This window comes from Rhinoraja longicauda, chromosome 25 (genome assembly GCF_053455715.1).
Source record: "Rhinoraja longicauda isolate Sanriku21f chromosome 25, sRhiLon1.1, whole genome shotgun sequence".
In the NCBI taxonomy this organism is placed as follows: domain Eukaryota; kingdom Metazoa; phylum Chordata; class Chondrichthyes; order Rajiformes; family Arhynchobatidae; genus Rhinoraja; species Rhinoraja longicauda.
The window spans coordinates 7,662,502-7,681,787 of record NC_135977.1 but is presented as its reverse complement, the minus strand read 5'-3'; the positions used below and the strand labels follow the sequence as shown (position 1 = coordinate 7,681,787).

Here is a 19,286-nt window from a genome sequence, read left to right as displayed (position 1 = left end):
CCTCACCACCAGATCACCTTGATGGCCTTTTGGTCATTCATATTGTGAGAGGCCTTCCCAACTCTGGCAATCAGTGACATGTAAAAAGGTTCAAATAAATTTATATCATTACAAGAAATAACTTATTTAATGAATATAAAGAAACAACACAATCAAATGTGGCGGCACGGTGGCGCAGCGGTAGAGTTGCTGCCTTACAGCTAATGCAGTGCCGGAGACTCAGGTTCGATCCTGACTACGGGCGCCGTCTGTACGGAGTTTGTACGTTCTCCCCGTGACCTGAGTGGGTTTTCTCCGAGATCTTCGGTTTCCTCCCACACTCCAAAGACGTACAGGTATGTAGGTTAATTGACTGGGTAAATGTAAAAAAAAATTGTCCCTGGTGTCTAGGATAGTGTTAATGTGCGTGGATCGTTGGGCGGCACGGACTCGGTGGGCCGAAGGGCCTGTTTCCGCGCTGTATCTCTAAATCTAAAAATATATAAATTATAATCAGATTTATTTTTCAACTTCCTTGTGATATTATTAATAAAAATAAACCCACCACTTACTAACTCATACCCTTTAAACCCAGCTGCCTTATTTCTAGGTTTTAAAATGGCTGCCAGATGAAATGATAAAGATGGTATTCAGATTTATTTACTAGTTGTCTTGGATCACAAGCAGAGAACTCAATTGTGATGTTTATTCACTTTTCCTCTGGCTAGGCTAGGCAAATATGGGACCTTTATGATAAGTTTGTAAAAGCTCCTCTAAAATATTCCTCATAAAACATCTTGCTGATCTGTACCCTTTGCGCTATCTTGCAAATAACAGAACCTGGAGCAGGATAGCAACCACCTGCATGAGTTAACACCTTCAAAGAATCACAGAGTTAAACCATTACTCTTTGCAGTATTCTGCATTAGAAACTGAAGATAATGCTTTGTAAATAACCTATTTTGGATCGTGTGGTGATGATTTATTTTTAAATGTAGGTAAGAGCAAGGGCAAAGATTGAAAAGGTTCGTGCCAGTCTGTTCAACAGCAGTGATTTAATTGGATTGTCTAGTTTGGAAGGAGAGGATGAATTGATGGAGATGTCAACAGAGGAGATTTTAACCGTGTCTTCCGTAAATCAGAGCTTGTTTGACACCCAGGGTAGTTCGGCGTTGGAGGATTATTTCACTGAGAAACTAATAAAAGGTAAGCAAAAGGGCCAGCCGACTGAGATTCGTAAAGTCATCTACTTAACGTCATAAATTTTGTGCAGCACCACACTATAATAACAGTGGTTGGATTGATTTTTCTCTTGTGCACAATACACGTTTTAGTTTGAGTTTATACGGAAATGATCTATTTGCAGTACACCAAATGACTTCCAAGACAAATTCTAAACTAAAGACGCAGTCTTCCCAAAAATGATCAGCTAAAATAACCAATTTGCACTCTTGAGTAGATTCAGAACCAATAGTATTACTTAAATTGCTGTATACATCTGTGGCCATCTATGAATCTGCTATTAAATATTATTGATTAAAATACAAGCACTGTTTGGCATTGTTAATACCACAATGGTTCAGTCTCAATAAAAGTCTCAAAGCGAAATGTGGTCCATTTATTTCCCTCCACAAATACTGCCTGACCCACTGAGTTCCACCAACAGTTTGTTTTATGCTCATGATTCCAGCATCTGCAGTCTCTTGTGTCTCCACATTATTGGTTTGTGCATAAATAAGGAGGCTGAATGAGTAGGTCTGGCAACTATTTGATCCCAGCAGGATCTTGATGTGAATGCCCTTTGACACCAGAAACCCACCTCTTCCAATGGTTTTAGGAGTCTTCAGTAGTTGGAATATAAATGTAAGTGGACCCCCCAATGGGCTGAATGACCTTCTGTGTTATAATAAGTAACTAATTTGTTTTGACTGAGACTTGCATCTGTCCCAGAGCTTGCATCTGTCCCCTGGTAGACTTCATTAATTAAGATGCCCATCCTCTCCCTCAGATGGATGGAGAAGTTTCCATATCCCTTTTCAAGTAAGAGCAGAGATTTCAGGTCAACATTTATATTTAAAATAATGTGATACAGAATATCTGGTCCTTTATCATGTGTAGGAAGGAACAAATGCTGGAGTAACTCAGCGGGTCAGGCAATATCACTGTAGAAAAGGAATAGGTGACGTTTCGGGTCGAAACCCTTCTTCAGATTGAGAGTCAGGGGAAAGGGAAACTAGAGATATGAAAAGGTTCAGAACAGATCAGAACTGGCACCGATGACCAAGGGAAGGTGGGGCCCACAATGGTCCATTGTTGGCTGGGGAAGAGGTGATAATGAAGGGATATATGGATGCGAACAGTGGAACTGGCCGGACAACTAGGGTGGGAGAGGGGCAGAGAGAGAGAGGGAATACAGGGGTTATTTAAAATGAGAGAAATCAATATTCATACTGCTGGGTTGTAAGCTGCCCAAGCAAAATATGAGGTGCTTTGCCTCATTCTGAGGCGGCCCAGGACAGATAGGTCCGTATGGGAATGGGAAGGGGAATTAAAGTGCTTGGCAGCCAGGAGATCGTGTAGGCCAAGGCGGACTGAGCGAAGGTGTTCAGCGAAGCAATCGGCCAGTCTGCGCTTGGTCTCGTGTTTTTGTGTGTGTGGCTTCCAGCTGTGAGGAAGTTGGCTGTAGTGTTTCCTTTTATGGAGTTGTTGAAAAAACTTCTGTATATCCCTTGCTCATAAAGTGCTACATAAATGTGTCCTTTTTAAAATCAATTTCCAATTTTTAATTAGAAAGTGAAAAAGAAATTATCTTGAAAGTAATTTACTGCGGTTTACTTTGTTTCTTTTTCATTAGGTGATAAGGTGGTTCCCCCTACACGAGATGTTCTTGCAGAGATATTTCGAAGCTGTATACATTCAGAGCAGATGTTGAGTCTTGCTCCAGCCAAACCTATCAAAGTTTCTGATATTTTCCTCAGCAAAGAACAGATCAACTCACAGACACCAGGAAACCTGTTGCAAATATTTTTCACTAATGTCCGCCCACCAAAGAAGGTTTTGGAGGATCAGCTCACACAGGTATGTGCTTTGGATAAAACCCTGAGTCTGTTTCTTATGTGGTTTGTGGATCGTACTCCTCCTTGGACATTTCTTTGGGAACAAGGGTACTTGCATCCACTCTTATTTTGTGAATTCCATGGTAACGTTTGATGGCACTGGGCCTGTACTCGCTGTCGTTTAGAAGGATGAGGGGGGACCTCATTGAAACTTACCGAATAGTGAAAGGCTTGGATAGAGTGGATGTGGAGAGGTTGTTTCAAATAGTGGGAGAGTCTAGGATTAGAGGTCATAGCCTCAGAATTAAAGGACATTCCTGTACGAAGATGAGGAGGAATTTCTTTAGTCAGAGGGTGGTGAATCTGTGGAATTCTTTGCCACACAAGGCTGTGGAGGCCAAGTCAGTGGATATTTTAAAGGCAGAGATAGATAGGTTCTTGGTTTGTATAGGTGTCAAGGGTTGTGGGGAGAAGGCAGGAGAATGTGGGTTAGGAAGGAGAGATAGATCAGCCATGATTGAATGGCAGAGTGGACTTGATGGGCCAAATGGCCTAATTCTGCTCCTATCCCTTGTGACATGTAACGGATGAGGTTGTTGAGGGAACTTCAGCTCAATAAATGGGGGAAGATATTCTTGATGGATTGGGCCATTTGATAATTTATGAATTGTGACGGTACTTCTACCATTTATGTTGGGCTATTGATTCATAGTCTAGGTTCTCAGTACCGTCCCCACACCTGGTCCTTATCTTTGAATGGACTTGCTCCGGGGGTTCGTAGAGTCAATGGGATAGTTGTATTTTTCAAGGTTTTGTGAAATCTTTTATTTTGTCCCTCTGTTCTAGTCATGGAGTCATCCAGCATGGCCACAGACCCTTCAGCCCAACTTGCCCACTCCGACCAACACCGTCCCATCTACACTAGTCCCACCTGCCTATGTTTGGCCTATATCCCTCTAAACCTATCCTTTCCATGTGCCTGTCTAACTGTTTCTTAAACGTTGCGATAGTACCTGCCTCAACTACCTCCTCCGGCAGCTTGTTCGTACATCCACCACCCTCTGTGTAAAAAAAAAGTTACCTCTCAGGTTCCTATTAAATCTTTCCCCCTTTACCTTAAACCTATGTCCTCTTGTTTCGATTCCCTTACTATGGCGAGCTTTGCTCTCAGTACTTTTGTTTAATATAACCGTATTATAGAAGGAGAGAGCAGTTGGGTTTTTTTTAGTCACATGCTGCCATTTGAGTGTGAATTCTCTGAATTATTTCTGTAAACACATCTAGTAACTAACTGTGCTTTGTACAATTTTTAATGAATTCTTTTTCTTTGTTTGCTTTTGCAAGATACTGCGGAAGTACGGCATACCCAAGCCAAAATTTGACAAGAGCAAGTACAGTAAAGCAGGAAAGGAGCAGCACCCTGGGAAAGTAGTCAGCACAAAAAGGCCAATTGGCAAACCTCCAGGCAAAGACAGGTCCGTGCTGAACAGCGTCAGGTTCGTTGTCTTTAATCAGGAGGTTCTCCCCTCCCTAATCAGGACTGAGTAGTTGTAAATATCAGTCGAGGTGAGGGAGAAATAAAATATAAAGGAAAGCAATAAGAAAAGCTATGAAAACAAATAAGATACATTTACAAGGGATGTCAAGATAAACATACACTGTTCTAACAGTAGGGCGATCCACACAATAGGCCTTTCAATAAGATGAGGCTAAATAGCCTATTCTGTTCTGATTTTGTAACATTGACAGTCTCCTTCATAATTGTGGTATCTGCTAAACTGCAATAACAATAAATGAGAATGATTTCATGTTTACAATTATGATAAGCGATGGCTGATAATGGCCTAACAAGTCAAAGGAGACAATGCAACTGATGTTATTCCAGCACTCCTCACAACCCTGACACTCTTTGGGAGACCTCAAAGTTTCAGAACAGTCACGTTATGAATTAGGCATCATAAATTGAACCTTTTCCAGTTCCTTCTGTCACAATAGTGTACAGCACCTGAGGTATCTAAAGCTGATGAAACCATGACCAGTTAGCTAAACTAAAGCGTCAGAGAGTTTAAAATAACACCCTAATTCATACTAAGCATCTTTTTGTTTAACAGAACTGCACTGAGTGAGAAGAAATCAATTGTGAAAGCAAAGTCACCAGAAAAGGGCATCAAACCCGAGGACAAGGACCCAGAGAAGTCACCAGCAAAGAAACAAGAAGGTAAGTCAGAATGCTTTTTATAATTATAATCAAAACCAGTGGCCGGCATGAGAGGGTTTAATTTAGTTTATTATTGTCATGTGTACTGAGGTACAGTGAAAAGCTTTTGTAAGGATTACTTTAAATTCTCAGGTTTTTTTCATTATCTTCTACACCGTAAAAATATATATATTTTCGTAGAATGGAGAAGTGGAGTAGGCCACATGGCTACTGCTTTCAAGTCTGTTTAGTTCAATTTAGTTTAGAGATACAATGTCCCACCGAGTCTGCGCCGATCAGCAATCCCCGCACACCGGCACTATCCTGCACACTGGGAACAATTTAAAATGTTATCAAAGCCAATTAACCTACAAACCTGTATGTAATCGAAATGTGAGAGATACCGGAGCACCAGGGGAAAATGCATGTGGTCACAGGGAGAACATACAAACTCCATACAGACAGGATCGATAGTCAGGATCGAACCTGGATCATGGCTGATCTTTGACCTTAATTCCATTCCCCTGTCTGATCCCTAAAACCTTTAGTTTCCCTATAATATAAAAATATGCTTATCATGCCTTTGAATGTATGATAAAGCAGCCAAAGCTCTCTGAAGTAAAGAATTCCAAAGATTTGCAAAGTAACTTAGTACAGGAATGAGAGCCTGTACCTGCCATTCCCAGTATGTCCCATTCTGGTCAAGCTTGCTTTAAGCTAATTTCTCTGTATACGTTTTTAAAACTTAACTCACCCATATGAATTGCTAATATTATTTTATTTTTCACATTGTGCAATTGGACCTGACATGAATTTTAGTGACGTATTTTGTAAATATTTTCTAGACCTGAAATCTCCCAGCCTCGGCATTGGAAATAGCTTTCCAGTCAGCAAGAAATGTTTGGTTTTGAGGCAACTTAACAGATGACAGGTTGCAGCTATTTTACAAGAAATCTTTCCCTCTCCTACAGCACCAGAGGAAAAGTATTTAACATTAGACGGTTTCCATAAATTTGTCGTTGATCGGTCAAAGCAAGACATCCGAAGCGTGTGGCGAGCAATCCTTTCCTGCGGATACGACCTTCACTTTGAAAGGTAAGTGGGGTTTCACTGGAGGAATATTACAAACGTTACTACATATCATCTATCACCGTGTAAAAAATGAGTGATGTGCCAATATTCTGGATAATTTTGCAATACACTTAACCATGTTTTGCTATCGTGCTTGGTTTCATTTCTATTGCAGTCTAAGCAACTTGGTTATCTCTGACAGGTGTGCCTGCATTGACACCAGACATGCCCAAAGATCCTGCAAAAAATGGACCCTGGAGATGGATGTTGCACTTGTACAATATGTCAACCGTCTCTGCCGCCATCTTGCCATCACTCCAAGCCGGCTTCATCCTCACGAAGTTTATCTTGACCCTGCAGATGTGCCTGACCCGAGGATTGCCTGTTTACTGAGTAGGTTTTGTGTTGTTCATCAGGTTAAATTGCCCCATTTATACTGGGGTTTAGACCATTATGGATAGAAAATATGTTCACTGGATTAAGAAATAGAAATTCTACTTGCTATTTAACAAAGATTTGAATTGAGGTTTGGTTTAGTTTGGAGATACAGCGTGGAAACAGGCCCTTCGGCCCATCGAGTCTGTGCCGACCAATGATCCCCGCACATTAACACTATCCTACAGACTAGGGAAAATTTACAATTGTTACCAAAGTCAAATAAACCTACAAATCTGTATGTCTTTGGAGTGTCGGAGCCACCCAGAGAAAATCCATGCGATCACGTGGAGAACGTACAAACTCCGTACAGACGGCACACCGTAGTCAGGATCGAACCCGGGTATCTGAAGCTGTAAGGTAGCAGCTCTACCACTGCACCACCATGCTGCCCTTGACTTCCATGTCTGGTGATTGGAACTGATGTTAAATCACTTAACAAGTACCTAGTTGGATATAAGCTGCTTTGGAATGGTTTGGTGGCAGCCTAAATGACTACAAATAGTAGTATATAAAACATTTCATCCCATGAAATATTATCTATCATGTGTTTTCCCATGTGTTCTCTATCTCATTTACCAACATTTTTTATTCACTATCCCTAGATGTTCCAATTGAAAGCCTTCGGCTTCGCTTTGCTTTGCTTCAGTCTTTGAACAACACGTTGGAGACATTCTTCCTGCCTCTGGTGGAGCTCAGACAGACCCACACCTACATGGACAGCATTGCAGCACTGCTACGAGAATCTAAAGGTTAGATATTCTTCCTGTTGGAAGATTCTATGTTGTTTACAGGACTAATTGCTTTATAATGTACAATGAAGCAATTTGACCACGTGGAGAGGGAAAGAAATTTTGCAAAGACCACTTTTAAAATTCTAAATGTTTTTGGTGTTTTAGAACATAAAGTATTAAAATAAATAGTGCCAAGAAATTGGATCGCGTCTGACCATTCCTTAAGTGTTGATCAAGCTAATTTGATATCACCTAATTAGCCTAAACAGAAATCTTGGAAGAACTCAGTCAATTGTGGAAAGAGAAACCAGTCAATGTTCTAGATCATCTACCCTTCCTCTTGGGGGAAGAGTGGGTTTACTGTTTCTAAAACAGAGTTGGGGAGAAATGAGGTGTAAGTCAAAAAACCTGTATAGAGATAAGTTATGACAAATCGGGTAATAAAGAGCACAAGTACTGACATTTAAAGGAAACGGGGTCAGAAATGATGAGAGAGCAGTTTATCTGAGGCTGGAGAATACGATGTTCATTCCAGAAGATTGCAAAGTGCCGAGGTGATGATATTCTAGTACACATTGGGCTTCATTAAGGTAGTGGAGGAAGCGATAGACAGACAGGTCAGATAGTGAGTGCGATTGAGAATTAAAGTGGCATACAACAGAGGTCACGATTACTCACTCTGCCATTGGCTTCTCCAATATAGAAGAGGTGACATTGTGAATGCCGAATGTAGTCGATGAGATTGCAAGAAGGCAGGTAAATCACTGCTTCACCTGGAATGATTAGGTAGTCCCCTGGATGGTGGAAAGGGACAAATGTTGTATGTGAAAGTGCCAGGGGATGGGGAGTGATTGGTGGGAATAGAGGAGTGGACCAGAAACTAATAAAGTGAACAGCCCTTACCAAAAAAAACTTTTTTTTTCCCTCGCTGTCCTCCAGTCCAGCTCAAGCAATATTTTTCCTCTCCTTCCAAAGTTGTAAACGCCTGCAGTACAGAGATATGGGTGGTAAATGGCTGCTGCATTTTCCTCAATCATCTCATTTTCATGTGACCCAAAATAGATAAGCATTGGGAACTATTTAGTTTCGTTTAGTTTAGAGATACATCGCGGAAACAGACCCTTTGGCCCACTGAGTCCGCTCCGACCAGCAATCCCCATACACTAACACTATCCTACACACGAGGGACAATTTACAATTTTTACCAAAGCCAAAGCCAATTAACCTGCACGTCTTTGGAGTGTGGGAAGATACTGGAGCAGCTGGGGAAAACTCAGGTCACAGGGAGAACATACAAACTCCATACAGACAGCCCCCATAGTCAGGATCGATCCTGGGTCTCTGGCGCCATAAGGCAGCAACTCTACTGCTGCGACACCATGCCAGTTATCAACATATATCATGTGGATCATGTCTGTTTACCTCAGGTAAAACCTGTTGAGGGGAATTTGGCAGAGCTGATAGAGGTGTTTGTGGACTTAAGAGCATCATCTTGAAATTTAGGAGTCAAATCTGGAAAGATTAATTTCCTTTCCGAGGCCAATTCAAAAATAATCCTACAATTATCTACAATCTTTCATGGGTTGAATGAATTTAGTTTTTATTAACTGAGATTTTTTAACTGAGGTTATCGTGATAACAGAATAAAGTACATGGGGAAGATACAAAGTGCAGAATATAATTCTCAGCATTGCAGGATTTAACTTTGTAGTTTTCTATAATTGATACAATTATATATCATGGTTCAGTTCTACTTGTTTGCATCATATTTCAGCCTAATTTCAGTCTTATTGTCGAGTTAATCTCTATATTTGTAAATGTTTCACTATTTAGTGAACCTGAGCAAAAAAAATTGTAGATGTGTCTATAACTATTCTAACAAAGCTGTTCTTCACCTATTGTTTGTTTAGGCTTGGTCTTTTACGATACTAAAGTAGCTGTGATAAACAGAGTTCTAAATGCCACAGTACAACGAACGGCAGACCATGCAGCACCTGAAATAACACTCGATCCACTGGAAATAGTGGGAGGTAAGAGGGGAATGGTTTTGAGTTGACAACACAAACTATAAATAGTCCCATTAACAAAGTTTATTGTCATATGCATGAGTCCAATGCTGTACAGATACAATGGAAAAGATACAGCCTTGTTTGCTGCAGCATCAAAGGCACATAGACTCAAGACAAATGGAAAAAAAGCGAATTTTACACAGATTATACATTACACAAAATTTGAAAAGAAAGAAGACTAGAAAAAATACAAGACATTAGTGCAACAAACATAATTAGAAAAAAAATCCATATTTGTGCAAGAGGTGAACAGTGGTGACCTGTTGCCATGGCCAGATTACGGTTGTGTAGGTTGATTCAAGAACCTGATAGTAGAAGGAAAGTAGCTGTTTCGGAACCTGGTGGTGTGCACCATTAGGCTTCTGTACCTCCTTCCCAATGTTAGCAGTGAGAAGTGGGCATGACCCAAATGGTGGTAGATAACCTTGATGATAGATGCTCCTTGATGATAGACGCTCCGTGATGATAGATGCTGCTGAATTGAGACAATGCCTGGGGTAGATGTGTGATAGAGGGGAGGGCTTTGCCTGTGATGGACCAGGCTGAGACCACCACTCTCTTGTGTTCCTATGAGTTGGAATTGCCATACGAGGCCATAATGCAACCAGTCATGATACTTTCTACAGTACATCTGTAATAGTTTGTAAGAGTATTCGGAGACAGGGCAAATCCCGGCAAATCGCCGCCTTCATGATCGCATCGATGTGCTAGACCCACTGCCAAAGAAACCTTTAGAACTGATTCCAATACTCCTGCCTACAACTGAAGCTAAACTAATGGGCTGGCAATTAAACAGTGATCCCTTCCTGTTATTAACTAAAAGATCGACATTAGAAGTCCTTCAGTCTCATCGCCTGTGATGATAGTCAGCCCCCGCAGTTTTTTACATTCTTCCTTTTAACAGCAGATGATGGACCGGCAATTCATCCACTTTCAGAAATGCTAAACTACAAAAATGCTAAATCTTAGGCCTGATGAACAAAGGTTGCTCCAAGAGAATTTTTGCAGAAATACATGTAATCCTCAAAGAGGGTTATTGGCTTAGCAGAGACTTATGGTTTGGTTCAATGTTAACAATCTGAAGCATTAGAATTCATAGCTCACTTCAGACCACACCATTTCAATGGAGATACAGCTTCTCAGTTGATCATTTAAATAGGCACTTTCCATCAATTCAGATGAATACAAAGGATACCTCTGTGCTTTTTTATTTGTTCACACATTGCTTTCTCCATTTTTCCTTTATGCAATTGTCTGTTTTGTAGGTTTTATGAACATGGATTTTATTTCTGCCATACTCACCATTTGTCATTATTTTCTCTGTTATTTAGAGTTAACCCACTCAATTCCCCTGCCTTGCACTCTCCAGCTTGACTTTACTAAATATATTCCCAGCAACGTTAAATTCTCAATCCAAATGTTTTCTACAATTGTACCTTGGTAATCCTTATTTTATCTGTTTTTCTCCTCGTGTTTATTGCCTTTACTTTCCCTTTTTGGTTCTGAACAACTGGAGCAATTTACAGATATGTCAACTCATTGGTAATCAATGGCATTATCTTGAACCATCTTTTCTTACCTGGTTTTGTGACATTGCTTCCTGACAGTTTGGGTCTTTTACTTCTGTCTGGCTTTTCCTTGCGTATTTTAATCATATTTAGCCTGCATTTATTTTACAGGTTTCTTTCTTACAGTTTAAAACCTTGTTTAATGTAATGTTAACATGGTTAAATTTCAGTTTAGAGTTTATCTTCATATTTAATCAATTTTTAAAGACAGTCTCCTCAAATCACATTTAAGTAAAAAGCGTTTAAGAAAAGATGACATTTATGAAAAAAATTACATTTTTGCAAGGATAAATTAAGATTTTGTAGCCACTGTAGTCTTGCAGACACAGCTTGACTCTCTTATATAAGATCACTAATTCCCCTCTTTTAACAACTAAAGTATGATTGTTTCTATTTGTTTATTGTTTTTTGGGGGATTTAAAAAATATATGTCACAAGTATTAAGGGAAATAAAGGGATACACTGAAGTGTGCGTGAACCGAAATTATAAAAAAAGCTGAGACAATTGCTAGTAGATATGTACTTGTCAATAATCTTTGTCTAATGAGCATTGCCGTTAGAGATGTGCCTCTTACAATCACTCATCAAGGTTTTGCTGTCTTTGAATCGTTGTAGGTGAAATTCGTTCAGCGGAGAACACTTATTTCTGCCAGGCAGCACGGCAGCTGGCATTAGTTTCTTCCACCCAACTCTGTGTCAAGCTGGCAAGTGGTGGGGACCCAACCTATGCATTTAATATTCGTTTCACTGGTGAAGAAGTACATGGAACAAGTAAGGCAATAGAATTAGTGTGAGAACTGTACCAGCAAAACATGGGTGATACCTGTTAGTATAAAGTCAGTATTGATCTCTTATTTCCAAAACCCTTCACTTTTGTTTTCCCTCACTTTTCCCCTGTCCAGCTCAAGCCTCTCCGTTTCTTTGACCTCTCAAAACAACCCTCATTCATCTCACTCTACTTACACTAAAATTAGATGAGTTATGTTTGGCAAACGTTCACCTCCCACTCTTGAATATCCAAACCAGCAGTTGTGACATTGGATAATTTTGGTCTTCACCGTTTTGCAGATAACATAGAACAGTACAGCACAGGACCACAATGATGTCAAGCTAAATTAATTTAATCCACCTGCTCATGATCCATTCCCTGCATAACCATGTACCTATCTAAAAGCCTCCGAAACGCCACTATCATATCTGTCTTCACCACCACTACCCTGGCAATGCATTCGAGGCACCCACCACCAAAGTAAAAAGACTTGCCTTGCACACATCATTTTAAACTTGCCCCCTCACCTTAAAGCTATGCCTTCTAGTCTTTGACATGTCCACCTTGAGATAAAGGTTCTGTCTGTCTACCCTATCTATGCTGCTTATCATTTTATATACTCCCATTAGGTCTCACCCTAGCCTCCGATGCTCCAGAGAAAACAATCCAGAGAATAAATCCTCTGTCCTTCCACCATTTCACAACTTAAAACTCTTTTCCTCACTTTTCCAATTCTGATGAACAATCATCAACGTGAAATATTGACCGTTTCTCTGTCTTCAGTGATTTTCTTTTCCTCCACGTGATATTCCCACGTTTCAATATTCCCTTGCCGTTCTCTATATGTTACTTCCCTACTGATGCCTGCATTGGTGTGTGTGTTTGGATTCTAGGTGGATCATTCCGTCACTTTCTGTGGCAAGTATGTAAAGAGTTACAGAGTTCAGCACTTTCGCTCCTTGTGCCTTGTCCGAGTTCTGCAGCCAACAGGAATAAGGTAATTGCTGCAGTAGAGACGAGTCGAGGATTTGAGAGGTTGGGGACTGGGGTTCAGATGACAACACGGATAATTTTAGGCATTTCTCTTACCTAGAAATCACAAAGTAAAGGTTCTATTATACACTGACCACAACAATGGTCTTAAATACACAGCTAATCTGGCAGCCGGCAATACCCAGAGCACTGACTGCCCTTTCTCTTTCAGATGCTGACTGACCTATTAGATATTGCCATCAGTTTATTTGTTTAATTCCCATTCCCAGTGCTCGCCATTCTCTTTAGTAAATCAGGGAGTTTTAATGCATTACGTTAATGCAGGCAGGCATTCTAAGTGTTTTGGCAATTGGTTGCTTATTGTTTGCAGAGAAAGTCACCCTATAGTTTTAAACCTGACTTCAACTACCATTGATGATGAATGAGGGATATCCTCCTTTGCTTCTCTTCAAAATAAGATAACAGTACAGGAGCATTACTACACGAGGAAGGACAATACAGCCTATGCCAGCAGGCGCACTTTACTGCCAATAATGCTATCAATAAATCTGACATCCTCAGCTGCCCTAGTAGTTTCCAGACATCTAGCCACTCAACAAAAGCTTTTTCACACAAAGGGTGGTGGGGCTATGGAACGAGCTGTCAGAGGAGGTAGTTGAGGCAGGGACTATACCAAAGGTTAAGAAACAGACAAGTACATGGATAGGACAGGTTTGGAGGAATATAGAGCAAACGCGGGCAGGTGGGACTAGTGTAGCTGGGACACGTTGGCCGGTGTGGGAAAGTTGGGCCGAAGGGCCTGTTTCCACGCTGTATCACTATGACTCTGTGACTATGAGCTACTAAAAAGAAAATTATTGGATTTAATTTATCTCACAAAATAGTTACTTTCCAAATTACTGCCTACAGAAAACCTTGATGCCAGTAAATCAGACAAAATGTAATCAGAATTTTAAATACCATTGTCATGTTAATGTTCAGACTTTCCCTAATTACTTTCTTAAAGACTGAGACACAAGGAACTGAAGATGCTGGTTTACAAAAAAAAGGTGTAAAGTACAGGAGTAACTTAGCAGATCAGGCGGCTTCTCTGGAGAATATGGTTAGGTGACGTTTCGTGTCAGGATCCTTCTTCAGACTGATGGGTCCTGACCCAAAACGTCATCTATCCATGTTCTTCTTCCCTACTGCTATCAGACTCCTAAACTAATAACCTCTTTCACACTTAATTTCTGGAAGTACTGCTATGTGCTCTCAGTCTTAATTCTTCCCCATTTGGTTACTCCTTTATTGTAATTTAATTATTTTGTACACCACTTTCGGTTTGCATTTTGCAATATTATGCTGTTTTGCACTCATTTTTTTAGTTTAGAGATACAGCACGGAAACAGGCCCTTCGGCCCAGCGAGTCCGTGCCATCCCCTGCACACTGACGCTATCCTATACACATACGAGGGACAATTTACAATTATACCACGCCAGTTAACCTACAAACCTGTACATCTTCGGAGTGTGGGAGGAAACCGGAGATCCCGGAGAAAACCCACACAGGTCACGGGGAGAACGTACAATCTCCGTACAGACAGTAACCCATAGTCAGGATTAATCCCGGGTCTCTGGCACTGAAAGACAGCAACTCTACCTTTGCGTCACCTTGCCGCCCTGTGTATTATATAATATTGTATTGTTGTATGTATCAGTACTGTTCATTCTGAGAGCTTCACGTGATCAAGGAATTTCATTGCTCTTTGGTCTTTGACAATAACTAAACTGATCTGAATTATTTCCATTGTATTAATATTATCCTAGGTTTTCAAGGCAATCCTATTGTTCATTTTATATCTGTACATCCTTTAGGGCAAGCACATTCTGACCCCTGGCCCAATAACATACCCAGAGGAGCAGCTACTACATTTCTTTGGACAGCTGCTTGGAATTGCTATCCGAGCAGATGTCCCACTCCCTCTTGATCTTCTTCCGACATTTTGGAAAACTCTTGTTGGTGAGCCACTGGACCCTGAGTGGGATTTGCAGGAGGTAGACATTTTGACATACAACTACATCAAAAAATTTGAGACGGTAAGTAATATTCAAGATCAAATTCTTCCATCCCTGCATGCTCTCCTGTTCTATTCCCTGAATGTTCATTCTATTTGAGACATCTTACCTTTAAGGTAAACCCCAAAAGCCACGAATGTTTAACATGGGGAGAGGGGATTTGAAGCAAGATTTCTTGCTCATCCAACCTCTTCTCGTGTATCCAAGGGTCAGGCTCTCAGAGTAGAGGCCACCTTTTCCTTGGTATTCTGCTTCCTGCAGGTTATGGATTACCTGGTGAAAGAATAATGCACATTTTCAGCTGATGAAAGAATAATCAATGAATAAATTTGATGATTTGCTGTTCACATGATTCCCATGATTCCAGGTTAATGACGAGACAGAACTTGAGGCGCTGTGTGCTGAAGTAACTTCACATCACTTGACCACAGAGAGCCCTGACTCTCCTAACAAGCCCTGCTGTAAGTTCAGCTACATAACCATGACAGGCGATGAAGTGGAGCTATGTCCCGGAGGCAGGGATATCACTGTTGTGTGAGTAAATGCCAAACCTTTAGAAGATCTAATTATCAAGCTATTTTACCCTCCTAACTCTTTGTTGGTCGCAGATTATTGTATCTCATCCATAGCAGGGTTTCTTTTTGCACAAATCTTCGAGCAATTTGTATTCTGACAGTCTGCCCTGAGCTAAAGTTCGGGTGGACGTGAAGGGAATTGTAGAACGTGGTCAGAATGATCCAAATACACAACGTAAAGGGTAGGAGGAATTGCCTTAGATGCTGAAAACATTTTTGAAAGAGGCCATGCTTCTGTCCTCCATCCTCCTTTGCGTGATAATACTCTTGCCCAGAGTAGGGGAATCGAAGACCAGAGGACATAGGTTCAAGGTGAAGGGGAAAAGATTTAATAGGAATCTAAGGGGTAACTGTTTCACCACAAAGGGTGGTGGATGTATGGAACAAGCTGCCAAAGGGGGTAGTTGAGACTGGGACTATCCTAACATTTAAGAAACAGTTAGACAAGTACATGGATAGGACAAGTTTGGGGGAATATGGACCAAACGCAGGCAGGTGGGACTAGTGTACATGGGACATGTTGGCCGATGTCGGTAAGTTGGGCTAAAGGGCCTGTTTTCACACTGTATCACTCTATGACTATGACTCTAATTCAGCCTGGATGTTGCTAAGCAGCTTTGAGCATTAGCAACAAACATACTTATATCACACTCAACATAGTGAAACATTCTGGGACCCTGTACTAGCATCCTAGTTCGTGGCACTCCTGCTGAGAACATTTTATTTTAATTTTCAGAATTCAGGTATCAGTTGACACTCCCATGAAGAACTGAGGTAGTGCACTGATAGACACAAAATGCTGGAGTAACTCAGGCAGCATCTCTGGAGAAAAGGAATAGATGACGTTTTGCATTGGAACCTTTCTTCAGACTGAAAGATAAAAGTGGGGGGACTGGAGGTGTGAAAAGGCCAGAACAAAAAAAAGGGGCCGGCAACAGATGACCTCCGGAAGGGTGGAGTCCATAATGCCCATTGTTGGCTGGGGAAGATGTGCTAACGACTGGGATTCAAGGATGCAAACTAGTAGGACGATATGGTGGGAGAGGGGAAGGAATGCAGGAGTTACTTGAATTTAGAGAAATCAACGCTCATACGCTGGGTTGTAAGCTGCTCAAGCGCACTATCACTGAGTGCATTGTCAGATGCTGATTTGAGTGAGAAAGTCAACATGGCCCCATTTGGCTTCCCATAAATAGTGCTTGGCACTGTGACGAAGAATCATGTAACAGTTATCATTGGTGTTCTAGGCAGTATTTATCTTTCATTCTGCATCCCAAAAGGAATCTTCAGTTATTGCCACATTGTGTTTTGCCAATTTGAGAACGTGTGAAATGCACAACTGGGAAGCATCGTTGCTCATTAATGCCTTTGAAAATCAAAACAGCTGCAGCTGCAGCTGCTGGAAACCTGAAATAAAGGCCAAAAATACCAGAAGCACTAAGTTAGTATGGCAGCGTCTGTGGAGAAGGGCCTGAAGAAGGCCCCAAATTGAAAATGGATGAGTGACGTTTCGAGTTGAGTTATTCCAGCATTTTGTGTCTATCTGGGAGTGCAACATAACCCAGCTACTTGTGTTGTAATGCCCAAATTTAACTTTTGGTTAAGGATAAGATCAAGCTTCTTCTTCTTCTTTCGTGTCCATTATCTATGTTTCAAATGTTATATCACTGTCATCGTCCGTCCTGAAAAGGGTACAAGCTTCCGGTGACAATCAGTGGGAGCCGTCACTTGTACAATAGACCATGGTGGTAGCAGAATTAGCTCAGGACACTTCCAGTTTCCAGCCCCGTGACGTGAATCCTTCTGCTATGGGGCCAAGATCAAGCTTAATTAATAATAATGGTCAAAAAGCATAACATTGCTTCATGAGAACCTGAGCAAGATTAAAGCCTAAGAACAAGTGGAGGGGATATAGAGAGTAGGAAAAGATTTGTTTTAAGAATGGTGAAGGACTGGGGGTCGGGGGTTATGGGGAGAAGGCAGGAGAATGGGGTTGAGAGGGAGAGATAGATCAGCCACGATTGAGTAGACTTAATGGGCCGAATGGCTTAATTCTGCTCCTAGAACTTATTAACTCATGATACAATCAAAAAGCAAAAGGAAACTGCAGATACTGAAAATCTGAAACAAAAAAAGAGAAAATGCAAGAAATATTCAGCATGTTAGGCAATGTGTATGAGAGAGAAATAAATGTAATGTTTCAGGTCCATGAAGCTGCCTGACCTGCAGAATTTCTCCAGCAATGTTTGCTTTTATCCCAGCTTTTATGATTTTTTTCTCGTCAGCATTTCTTCTAATTTGTAGTCACGTTTTAATCCCCAATGTTTGCTTCATTTTGAACAGTTGGGAGAATAAAGATTCATATGCGGTCGCGATCCGAAATCTGAGAATACAGGAAATTGAAAACACTCACTGCATGACCGCAGTGCGAGCAGGCCTCGGCTCCATCATTCCCTTGCAGTTGCTGACGATGCCAACGCCCCTGGAGATGGAGCTGAGGACCTGTGGTCTGCCTTACATCAACCTGGAGTTTCTGAAGGTACTTGCTGCATAATCATTTATTACTTGGGAGGTTATGTTACAGTTGCCTCGGACGTAGGTGAGGCCGCATTTAGAGAATTGTGTTCTGTTCTGGGCACCATGTTAGAGGAAAGATGTTGTCAAGCTGGAAAGGGTGCAGAGAAGATTTACGAGGATGTTGCCAAGACTCGAGTGCTCTAGGGAGAGGTTAAGCAGGCTATGACTCTATTCCTTGGAGCACAGGAGGATGAGGGGTGATCCTATAGAGGTGTATAAAATGACAGGAATAGATTGGGTAGACGCACAGATTCTCTTGCTCAGAGTAGAGAAATCAAGAACCAGAGGACATAGGTTTAAGGTGATAGGGGAAAGATTTAATATGAACCTGAGAGGTAGCATTTTCACAGATGATGGTGGCTGTATGCAACGAGCTGCCGGAGGAGGTAGGTAGTATGGCAAAGCTTAAGAGAAATTTGGACAGATACATGGATAGGAGAGAATTAGAGTGATATATTGGGCAAACACAGGCAGGTGGGACTAGTGGAGATGGGACATGTCGGTGTGGGCATTGTTGGCCGAAGGGCCTGTTTCCACGCTGTATGACTATGACATACTCGGGTAAGGAAAGTAGTCTCCACCCAGGTGCAGTTTGGAAGATGCATGTCTTCCTAGACATTTATACTGCAGGGGAAGTTTCTCCTTGTAACTTGTCTCCAATTTTTTTTGTCCACGCAAATTACTTGATTGAGAGACTGGGTGGTAAATGTTTCTTTAATTGTTAGTTATGAACACATCTGTTCCTTCACTTTTCTCTCTCCCACTTTCCAGGCTCACACCATGTACCAAGTGGGCCTGATGGAGACTGATCAACACATTGAGTGCTTCTGGACAGCACTGGAGATGTTTACACAGGAGGAACTCTGCAAGTTCATCAAGTTCGCTTGTAACCAAGAACGAATACCTTTCACTTGTCCGTGTAAAGATGGAGGTCCAGATACAGCCCATGTTCCACCATATCCTATGAAGATTGCCCCTCCTGATGGAGCTGCAGGTATTCTGAAAGGTTATATATGTCATTCTGATGAGAAACTCAAGAATTTAGTAATGAGGATGTTCATGAATTGTAACCCTCCATTTTTTTTAGACAGCAGCAGACTAAAAGGGAGTACAAACTCTAAAATGGGTAAAAACATTGGTTGAATATTAAATAAGATTGGTGACCTGAAGTCCAGTTAACCCAATGAGAGTTACAATGCCATGGA

General features: G+C 41.2%; 1 protein-coding gene across 10 annotated transcripts in view; it reads left to right on the top strand.

The window, feature by feature from the left end:
• hectd4 (HECT domain E3 ubiquitin protein ligase 4) overlaps positions 1-19,286 on the top strand; it is a 173,658-nt gene that overhangs the window by 149,910 nt on the left and 4,462 nt on the right. For all 10 annotated transcript variants that reach the window (XM_078421863.1, XM_078421868.1, XM_078421861.1 and 7 more), the window contains 14 exons: positions 983-1,185; positions 2,834-3,057; positions 4,380-4,531; positions 5,147-5,253; positions 6,204-6,327; positions 6,506-6,696; positions 7,344-7,490; positions 9,383-9,502; positions 11,725-11,880; positions 12,772-12,875; positions 14,729-14,950; positions 15,297-15,463; positions 17,848-18,043; positions 18,853-19,075. In XM_078421863.1, the coding sequence (XP_078277989.1) occupies positions 983-1,185; positions 2,834-3,057; positions 4,380-4,531; positions 5,147-5,253; positions 6,204-6,327; positions 6,506-6,696; positions 7,344-7,490; positions 9,383-9,502; positions 11,725-11,880; positions 12,772-12,875; positions 14,729-14,950; positions 15,297-15,463; positions 17,848-18,043; positions 18,853-19,075 (2,336 nt within the window). The remainder of the gene's footprint in view (positions 1-982; positions 1,186-2,833; positions 3,058-4,379; positions 4,532-5,146; positions 5,254-6,203; positions 6,328-6,505; positions 6,697-7,343; positions 7,491-9,382; positions 9,503-11,724; positions 11,881-12,771; positions 12,876-14,728; positions 14,951-15,296; positions 15,464-17,847; positions 18,044-18,852; positions 19,076-19,286) is intronic.